General features: G+C 33.6%; 2 protein-coding genes across 11 annotated transcripts in view; one reads left to right on the top strand and one right to left on the bottom strand.

Annotated features, from left to right (window-relative positions):
• Positions 1-30: 30 nt before the first annotated feature.
• Positions 31-3,316, top strand: LOC112575527 (coiled-coil-helix-coiled-coil-helix domain-containing protein 5-like). The gene is made up of 5 exons (XM_025257462.1): positions 31-153; positions 584-670; positions 1,428-1,568; positions 2,142-2,290; positions 2,577-3,316. Exons 2-5 carry the CDS (start codon positions 663-665, stop codon positions 2,627-2,629), a joined length of 351 nt encoding a protein of 116 aa, XP_025113247.1. The 5' UTR covers positions 31-153; positions 584-662; the 3' UTR covers positions 2,630-3,316.
• Positions 3,292-10,701, bottom strand: part of LOC112575524 (pre-B-cell leukemia transcription factor 1-like) — a 30,599-nt gene continuing 23,189 nt past the window's right edge. For 7 of the 10 annotated variants that reach the window (XM_025257452.1, XM_025257451.1, XM_025257454.1 and 4 more), the window contains one exon: positions 3,292-4,856. In XM_025257452.1, the coding sequence (XP_025113237.1) occupies positions 4,764-4,856 (93 nt within the window). In that variant the 3' untranslated portion in view covers positions 3,292-4,763. Of the gene's footprint in view, positions 4,857-6,122; positions 9,697-10,701 lie in introns of those variants that run through there. The other 3 variants (XM_025257455.1, XM_025257460.1, XM_025257457.1) reach the window with 1 other exon arrangement.

Below are 10,701 nucleotides of genomic sequence, written 5' to 3'. Positions count from 1 at the left end.
AAAATAAAAACTGTGACAGCTTTCCCACGAGGATTTTGATCCTTGTTAAGGTAGAGTTATTTCCCCTACGATTCGTATTCTGATAGTAAACGCCGGTATTGTAAATAATCAAATCGATAAATGTGCTAGTGCCGCAGGGATTTTAGCAATTTTGTGAGTGTATGATTCCCAGTCATTGATATACCTGGTATTATGTGTAAAAGTCTGTTTAGATTTGGGGTTTGCACAGAGATAACAAAATGCAGCCCAATCCCATGCTTTGAATCTTGATTCAGAGGATCAATGATTGGCATTAGCCATTACTCATCCCCCAGCTTTCTCTACCCATTTGAGGATCTTGATGTGACAGTCACAAATTACCATTTTTATGCACGTTCTGATCACCATATGAAATATTCGAGTAAATGTCATCTTTCTAACTTATATGTTGCAGAGCCAATATATGTGAGGGTGACTGAAAACTTTCATTAAAATTTTAAATTTTAAAATTGATTAACTTTTTACTATAAACCTTCTGATTATGGAAAGGAAAATGTTCAAGAACATGACCAATTTGCATAAAGCATGTATATTCTGTTCTCAGCGTAAAAAGCAAAATAGTTCTCCAGGAGAATGTGTCAACAGCTTTAACAAACAACTGTGATCTGTTGACATTGCAGCAGATGACAATGTGAGTGAAAGTAAACTATACTAACACGAATTCATCTCGGATATTCAGATAGCCTGGAATGTATTTATATGCGCTATTTCTCAGTACTTGATATCTTTCCAATTATCATTAACTGTAGAATCTTTTTACATCTCATTTGTTTGGCTTGAAAAAGGAGTATTAATATGGAAGTCTTTTCACTTGATTTATGGTGTTTTCTTTCTTTCTTTGTGTGGGTTTAGCTATTACAGAGATACATGTACTGAAAGTAGAGCCTGTTCCTTGCATTTCAACATTTTTAGAACATCTATATATAGCAAGTTTTAAGTTATGAAGGGCACTCAGGTCTATGGTATTAATAAGTTACAGCAAATAGGTTTTTTACTAGATATCTTCATTAATTGTATTCTTATTATATTAGCAGCTTTGTGATAGCGAAGTCTGATGAAATGTTAAAACCACTTCATTATGGAAGAACTAAGACAACTTTGTTGCTAATTATATTAAGAAACAATTTTTATTTATTTATTTTTTTTTTTAGTTTCTTTTGTGTGAAACAATAGCGACATGAAAAGGGATTTACAACATGTATCTCTTAAACCACCAAATCCCTCTAGCTGAGCTTCAATGTGCCACATTGAAATGTACATCAGAGATAATGCATTTATTATTTAGCATCTGTTGTAAATTCAGTAGCACACAGGTAAAAACAGTTTTTTTTTTTAATTTTCCGCTTGCATAAACTTGTCCACTGACATTGCCATTTTGCTCAATGTAGGGATATTTCCATGCAGCTTGTTGAGCAGCAGTGCAGCCGTTACCTGACCACATTTGCCAACTGCCTTGACAAATTCCCAGAGACCTGGCATATTGACTGTGAGAGGCAGAAAGTCAAGTTGGCAAAATGCGCAGAATCAGAGTAGGTGTTTGTACATGAATCTGTTCAGCAATCCTAATATTTTCCATTGCTTTTTGCCAGTTTGATTTGCAAAACAAATGGCAAAGATGCAAGCAACAGGCACAAATTGTCATGTTTTTGTCTGCATCAGCTGTTTATTACATGGAAATCCTGCTTTTCCCATAGGTTTGGAGTGTATTTTGTTGTCTTTCCATTGTCTTTTACTTAAGCAACATGGAAGATTAACATTCCCAAAGAGTCACACATCAGTTACTTGTATACATGGTTTTATTTCTTCCTTTTGCATCAGAGGAAAATGTGTAGTCATCACTTCCAGTTGACACCCATGTTTACATTTGTATTTTTATGTTTCAAGTCATCAGACCAGCATTTTCTTCTCTAAATTTTGCGTTTTTTCCTAGAGTTCATTTTGATGATAATCTATATTTCGCTTTGTATAATCACCTAGTGCACAGATGATGTTTATTACCTTTTTGTCTCTCACGTTGCATATTTGATAAATTTATTCTCTGCTGTTCTTGAAAAGACTCTTTACCCAAGTGTAATTTTGTTTTCTGCTTTGGTTTACTGCAGGCCCATAATTGTAAAGATCAAAACTGAGTGTCAGCAGCAATTTCGGGATTATGAACGCTGTATGAATTCAAATCCTGTTCATCCTGAATATTGTCTGGAAGACTACATGGCTTTTAACAGTTGTGCTGAGCAGCATGTTGGACAGAAGAGTGAGTCTGGCATCAGCTCTTTGCTTGTTCTGTCACAGTATTTGTTTATCGAACTCTATGTATGAGGCTGCACCTGGAACTACTAAAGATTAAGTAGTTAACGGTATGTGGATTATTGTCAAAATTTCTGAAGTTAGGTTGGGTCACATTTCCCAGTCTTGAATTTTGGCTATTTTCTATGCAAGAGCAGTTAAGATAATATCCAGTGCAATGAACCCTATATGAATTTGAGAAGGGCATCAAGAAATATGGTTTTGAATCTGTAAAAATGTTTTTTTGTGTGCAGAAGCCACTTTCCAGGCTCCTACAATAAGTGAACAACAAAATTCCCAGAGATAGCAGCTAGTGTTCTTGTAATATTTATTTGCACAAATGCTGAAAAAAGAAAGAATATACATTTTAAAGGTGTGAACTAGTTTGGTATTGGTTGTATTTTAGCCACACGTGTTGTGACATCTAAAGTCCATAGAATCCATTGTTGTCTGCTGCTCTTCAGATATGTAACAAAACAAGAAAAATAATATGTAGACTTATGCTGTAAATCAAGTCATAGACTGTATGTAGATGTTCCAGTGACACAGCTGTTAAGTGCTTGCAACCTGTACAGTGAAGATCAAGTGTCCTTGGTTTGGATCCCATCTTGGGCATGCTGTACTTTCTCTGAAAGTGGCACCTGCTTACTTTGACATGGTGTAACCTTAAATGCTAGCACGAAGTTAAAGTCCCATTCCTAAACTAAACTTCCCATGTTCTGCTTTTTTCCCTTGCACATCACATATTAACTGCGGTTTTAAATGCTGCAAAATCACAAAGACTTAAACCTTAACTGCAGCAAACACCAAGGTTTAGTTACATCGTACCATTAATGCATTGTGCAACAAACACTATTACCCAGTGAGGTTAGGGAATGGAGGAGGATGTGACTGTATTACTCAGGACTGTAAGGGAAGCCTGAATGGCAAAGCTTGAGTACACTAAAAAAAATCCATGAAGCTGTAACCTTGTCATTACATATCTTGTCAACTACTTGAATTACTTTATTTTGCATTGATTGCAAGTGCTCACTTGTACACAGAATGACTGCACTATTTGCTTTGAAGAATAAATTTATCAACATTTTCTTCTTCAAGGATGTAGTTGCCAGCCACGGAAGCACACCCTAAATCCCTTTGGCTTTCTGATAGCTTAAAAAAAAGAAAATTACAGCTACAAATCACTTTTTCTGTTTTGTACTCACAGACGAGTTACAAAAATCAAGATTGACAAAGGAAAAAACAATGATACTAAGATGAAAATCCTTTGATTTAAAAATCAGGTCTGGGGATGTGCACCATGGGTCAAGGCAGTGCACATTAGCATAATTTATTGATAATTTTCAATAGGCCTGAATAAATAATAATTAAAAAACCCTTTCAATAGATCTAACGTGGGAAAAAACCTTGATCACGATAACTGACACATCTTGAAGCATGATGTGCATAAATGCCTAATTCTTCATGTTTGCATGAATAATGATTTTCTCCCTATTAAAAGGATACCTACACCTTGATCCTGAAGATGTCTATGTAACAGGGTAGATGCGAATACATTTTACACTTCAGTTTAGTAAACTTTTTACACATTTATTACTTTTATCTTAACTCCCATCCCCCAACCCCATTTCCGAAAAAACGGTTTTTCCATCCTTTGAATTAAAAAGTGAAACAAAATCTAGCACAATTCAGACATCAAAATTTTCTAAATAGCCTGCAGGTCTGAGGCACTGGCATAATGCTGAACAATAAAATACTCTTGTGAATAGGTCAGACATGTTCTGTATATAAATGCCCCTTTTCAGGAAAAAAAAATCTTTTCCAATTTCTTCAAAAAAGTTCACTTGATAAACATAAGCCAGGTTCATGTTGCAATTGTAAACAAAATATAGTTTACATTTGTGCAACATTATAAGTGACATCAATGGTGGAGTATTAATGGGGGCGATTCTAGTTCTTAAAAAAAATTCACAAATCTGTTAAATCACAAACATGTTGCTGTTAAGACAATTCAAATGTAAATAAGAACAAAAGTAAGTAAAAATAAACACCATCAACCGTTTCAATAATCAAAGGAAGAAAAATTCACGCTTTTAAAAAATCTTTAATTAAATGTAAAACCTTATGTTCTGCATTGATTCTTGTCTCTTCCTTTTGTGCTTGTAACTATTCAAAGTTGTGAAATGAAAGTTTATAGCTGACAGTGAAGAAAGGAAAAAGAGATCATAACTTTTAATCAGAACTACAAAAAATATGCAACACAAATCTCAAGACTGACACTGTAACAGTGTAACTGATAAATGTACTGGTCTTTGGATCAGAAAAAAAAAAAAAATAATGACAAAATAGTGTATAATGAAATATCAACTGTTTCTTTTTCAAAACAAAAATCCCTTCATGTCATTGGCATGACTATTTGTGGGTGGGGCATATTTTGTTGCTTACGGGTGCCCAACACTCCATGCATCTCTGGACATGATGTTACTTTTGCTGTCCTCAGAGCTGTCCATCCCGCTGTTGCTGGCCGGACCACCCTGGTGGGGTAAAGAAATGAACGTGATACCTTGATATGACAAATAGTCTGAAATTTCATCTTCACATTCAGAAATTCCTGCTTGCATACCTATACAATTCTCTGATTAAACCTGAAGAATTAGGACTGAACACCATCATAAAGATTGAATCAAGATTTTTTTCTCCTCTGCACCTTACTACTTAAAAGCAGAAAATTTGGAATAAGCAGCATTATTTAGACTGAATCAAACGAATGAAAAAAAAAATCAATTTTGCTGCATCTTGTTTTTATGATTTTCAACTTTTTCATGCATACTTCACAATTTGGATAAATCTCATATCCTATAATACCTACGTTGGTTTATTCCCTCTCATTCTGAGAATTATCTTACAATTAACTGAAGTAAATTTTATCATAAAGTTTTCACATTCTGCTAGATCTTAACACGTTCCCCATTTGGTGTCAACCTATGCCTAGAATCTGTCCATGAAATGACAATTCCACTCTGAAATTCTCTGCTTCACTTTGCAGAAGAATCTTCTTTTATGATCCTGATGTTTTAACTTTAAAATTCATTTGGCCATCAAGTTGCTGTAACCAAATATTTTATGCTTATCACTAATACAAGGACCTACAAGATTAGACTCACATTTTGACAGGTTGTTGACACTGAAACCTATGCCCATCTTCAAAAAGCAATCTTAATAAATATAAAAAGCCCACCACCTGTTGATGTTAAGCCTTCAGTATTTCACAAATTGTGTTAATGGATTAAAAATAAAAGTTATGTTCCATCTGTTAAATAAAAAGAAATGTAACAAGAAAATGAAAAGAAGTGATTTTTATTATTTGTTTTAAATGACAAGCATGCATACAAGGATATAAACATGCAATCACACTTTTAGAAAAAAAATTTGTTGGTAGTTATATCAGCAGACATTTTTCTTTTTGGTAGTGAGAAAAGGGCTGGACGTGAAGGGAGAGGGGAGGATGGCAGTTGCATTCAACTACAGGCTCTTGGCACATGGCAACCTTTATATTATCCCAATTTTGTTTTTTTGTTTTCATGCAAATCTAAGTAGTAAATATTAAAGTCAACGTGTTACTTCCAAAGCTAAAAATCTATTCACAGCACACTGTGCATTGTTTTGTTATGAGTTAAAGGATATCAAAATTGCTTGGAATTATGTTCTGACTGCAGATTAGTGAAACCTTAACCATAATCAATAACACAATAGACAATAAAACTTTTTTCCCAAACACAACATGGCAGACAAGACACCAATTTCCTTCATATTACTATTTTATTATATAGTACAATTGCAAGTATACAGCATAAATACTAACAAGGCTTCCTTTGTGTTAGCCTTGTATTGATATAACAGTAAATAAGGAAATATTTAAAGTGTCAATGTAAATTTGTACATTGTGAGAAAGTATGCATGTACAGATGACAAGCATGCGTCAAAAATGGTTGGTGAAATGGGGAGATAAACTCTTCTGAGCTCCACAGAGGTCACGACCAAACAAAAAATAATAATAAAATAGCAAAACAGAAAAAAGGCACATATCAGAAAAAATAAGACTTCTTAGTTCTATGTTACAAAATAAAATTTAATTTCTTAGAAAGAAATTTTGATCCAAAAGTTTTGTTTTTTTCATAAGATTTTCTGCAATAAGGTTTGGTATTTAACATGCTTATCTTATGCATCACGTTAACCAAAGACACCTTCATTCTATTTGTGATTTTTATTTTATTTTTGTTCCTATAAACTACTTGGTAGCCATTGATGTATCTGCAGTATCACCCAGTATGTTGCACGTGTATGTATTCACAGCCTTTAACATGACCAAATTTGCAGGTTCATAAGTACATCACAAATAATTTTTAAGCATTTGAACCACAAGTAATTCCCCCCATCTCTCAAAAAAGGAGTTTGAATTTCTGATAGAAAATCAACATTCTTCTTGGTTGTCAAGGTGCATCCAGATAGAGAAAATATTAAATGTACCTATTTTAATCTGACCTGATGTGTTTTATACATTTAAATATCTTTAATTTTAAAAACCAGAATGATGCACTGTTTTTGTCCGATGCAGTTCTTGATCAAAACCAATAAAAACAATGTACCTTAGTTTGGCCTTTCTTTGTAATGTGCAATAATATAAATATTATGCAACACGTAAACAACACAATTAATATCTACATTCGTAATCTGCTTTTTTGGATAATTTTTTTTAAAAAGGCTGTACGAAAGAAATGGTGAAGCGTCTGGCCTGATCAAACATAAGAACAAGAAACATGCTGCACAGTAGAACATTTCCTAATTTATCCTTTATACAAAAAAAAATAAAAAGCACAAAACATTTATATTCACAAAATTTGTGTACATATGCTTCCCAGCATATTATTTTTGTTTCACATTAGCTGCAGACTTACGTAACAGTCTGTTTAATGTGCCACTCTCTACCTTTGCTGTTGTAAATGCGAGTCATGAAGCCTGAATGACTGCAAAAAACTAATGTGAGATCTTGCTAACTCCTGCATGTTCTTTGACAACTGTTGCACATGCAGGATATAAGGTTTGGGTGGAAAAGGAAAGTTGAAAGTGATACTGTTTACAGACATTTCCTGTAGCGAATGCTTCCACAAGACAACATGTGAAGTGGCAATCAAGAGGCATAATTACTTATGACAAGCACTGCCATATGATAAAAATGATTCATGCATTCTTTTCAAAGAGGATTCATGCAAAGACATACAAAATTATGAGCACAGACTATACACAAACTAAAATACAAAACATGGCTTTACTGACAACTAGCAAGTCAAACATCCCAATTCCAAGAGTGATTTTCATTTACATTAGCATGGATACTATGATCAATTCACAATAAGCATGAAAAACAATAATCAGTACATGATGAGAACATACAGGTTGCTATCATTAGAATAGTTTATATTAAATGTTGTCTTCTGCACATCATGACAATGTGATTTTTTTTTTTAATCGCATGTACAATGCAGCCCAAAGTTCCTTCAGTTTCCTTCTCAAGTAAATATTTGCTGAACATCTGCCTGAGCTGTTTAAGACTAACTACATTTGATCTATTGTGCATCATCATTATTATTCACACAACATTTTAATATTCTGAACATAATAAATTACATTTCATCTGTGCCTCAGAAAGACAAACATGACTGCAGATTAGATTCCAATTCATCACACAAAATCAAAAGTATTTTGTTCTAATCCTTAAAGACATCCACACCAGCATCTTTTAAATAAGTGCTCAGTAGCATGTTTTCCTAGCATCTACATAGTATTTAGTACTTTTCCATAATTGACAAAAGACTTTTTGGGAAAAAAAAAAACGCTTCTAGTGAAGCAAACTGGTCTGTTACCTATGCTATCTGCCCGACGTTCCTCTTAATATTTACCAGCATTTCAACACCTCATTTTTAAGTCACAAAAGTAGGGTTCTTGTTATGACAATGCGTTAGGATACATTTGTCCAAACTGTCACACGTTTACTGTGGCCTACATTCACCTCTGAGCTTAGAATGTAGGGTTATTTACGTGTACACCAACCCACAGCTTTCAATTGTAAAATGTTGTATTCATGGGAAAATCTGTGTCCACAACAGAACAAAATGTTTGTTCTGTAAAAATCATAAATGCCATGAGTTTAAAAAAAGAAATGTTTATTTGCAAACGTGTTTTAAATGATATTTACACTATTATTCATTCTCAAGTCTTTTTAAATTATAAATTACTAATTTGCAACAGGAACTGACTTTTTAACACCATATACTTTATTCTAATATGTAAACTTTAGTATAAGTGCATGTTTGTTTTCAAATAATTTTCCCCACCCATACTTCCACTGCTTGATGTCACTACCATCAAGAACATTCATCTCATATTCTACTGTACTCATATTTTACCTTAACATCAACCTGTTGAGTTCACATATCAGATTTTAAGGATTTGCAATGTCTCTGACACAAAAATGGTGAATCATTTATCATAAAATACACTTAACTGGCTTGGAAATAAACTGGGGGCTTTCATTAAAATAATTCCAAAACTAGTCTTGTAAGTTCCCAGCCAACTAAGCAAAACAAAGGTTTACAAGGTTTTCAACAGAGTTTGGTGAAGAATGAGGTTTGTACAAATATAAGTTATAGAAACTATATTTAAAGCTTTTCAAAGGACAGAAAAAACTATCAATGTTGCAGTATTAAAAATTGTCATGGACATACTATCAACCTTTTAACTAATGATGATAAAATCTTCATAAATTATAAGGTTTTTGTAAACAATGTATTGCTTCCATTCTAGTGGTGGGAAAATCCATAAACCAAGACAAACGAAGAAAGTCACGTTAAGATAGTTTAATCAAGACACCCGTCAGCCACAGACAAACCATAATTTTTGAATGACTATCAATTCAGAAATGCACTGAACCACATGATCAAAGACTCACAACCAAATAAAAAAAGAGCAACTGAAAGCAAATATGAAATCTTTTAATAATAAATGCTAGTATCTGTAGCATTATTTCAAAGTAGTTAAGAATAGATGGGGGAAGTTTGTTCTGATTGCTGAATATCAGTTGTCTTTTGTTATTTGTTTCCCCTGATTCAACAAGAAACCCCAGATGCAATACTAAACAAAGGCATCCCACACTGCTATACTTTAAGGTACAGAACTGGCTTTGCTTAAGAAATATCCACAAACAAGAATGTCTGGTTTCTTGAGAAGTTGCCAAAGTACAATGAAGAAATTTTCATTCAGTGAAGCATGAAGACTGGGTGTCCTTTCTCTCGCCATACACATCTTCGCCAGCAGTTACTGTATGAATAATACGGAAAAACATGCAAATGACCTTCACAAATGAGAAAAAGCTTTCAGATAAAGGAGTTTGAAATCTTGAAAGATGGACCAAGAGTTCATTACTAAATCATATTACAAAGAAAGAGAAACTGCAGAAAAAAAGAGCAAATGTAGTATTTAAAAAAAAAGGAAGAGAAAAAGAGGAAGAAGCATAAAACTGCATGAAGCTTTGATGTTGGAATAATGTTAGTAATTTTTTTTTAATGAGTACACTGGTATTCAAAAGCAAATTTATCAAGGTTAATACATAAAAGTATTAAATGTACTGACAGTTTGCTATTAACTCAGCCAAGACTAGTTTTGCTAAGGGTTCTTTTTGTTTTAATTTGAATGATTGATCTAGCCAGTCACTAAATGTAGACAAAGAGATAAGGAGCAACAAAGCTTCTGCTGCACCATTCTTGTCTACAGAACACTTAACTGTGGCCTTGGTTTCATCATACAAAGCTTATTACATGGAAGAAATGGGCTTGGCTATATTCTTTCACTAGTCCTAATCCAAGAACTGCCAAGGACTCAATTACTGGGTATGCTCAGATACCACCTGCATAGAATTTTATTTGTGCTTACCCAGTTATTCTGCACAGAACATTCTTTTTGTTTAAGATGGCATAGCACCATTGTTTATGCCATCAATATTACCTGTCAATATCCAAGCCAACTCCTCCATAATTTTGTTTATACTATTATTGAGGAGAAATGACAATCTGTTAAAATGTCAAGCAAAGTTTAACACAGATCAGATTAAGCATAACCATTTCTTGTTATATTTCTGCATTACTAGATTCTGATGTACCTCTGCATTCATAACCCGTTTGAAATGCACAAAGAACACAACTCAAAACCCAAATGTTCTATGGAATCATTTTGGACTTTTAAAAAAAAAGTTTCCACTTCTAAAATTGTTCCCTAAAAGTTACGGTTTCTTCCTAAAGCGTAGTGGCGCTTTAGTGTTAATCTGCG

The sequence above is a fragment of the Pomacea canaliculata genome, linkage group LG11, assembly GCF_003073045.1.
Source record: "Pomacea canaliculata isolate SZHN2017 linkage group LG11, ASM307304v1, whole genome shotgun sequence".
Lineage (NCBI taxonomy): Eukaryota > Metazoa > Mollusca > Gastropoda > Architaenioglossa > Ampullariidae > Pomacea > Pomacea canaliculata.
This window is presented reverse-complemented; position numbering and strand designations above follow the sequence as displayed.

What these genes read in the sequence shown, in the direction of transcription:
- LOC112575527 (XM_025257462.1), top strand. An exon ending in GCAAAATGCGCAGAATCAGA is followed by an intron (nt 1,569 to 2,141) that starts GTAGGTGTTTGT and finishes GGTTTACTGCAG; the next exon opens with GCCCATAATTGTAAAGATCA. An exon ending in GCAGCATGTTGGACAGAAGA is followed by an intron (nt 2,291 to 2,576) that starts GTGAGTCTGGCA and finishes TTTTGTGTGCAG; the next exon opens with AAGCCACTTTCCAGGCTCCT.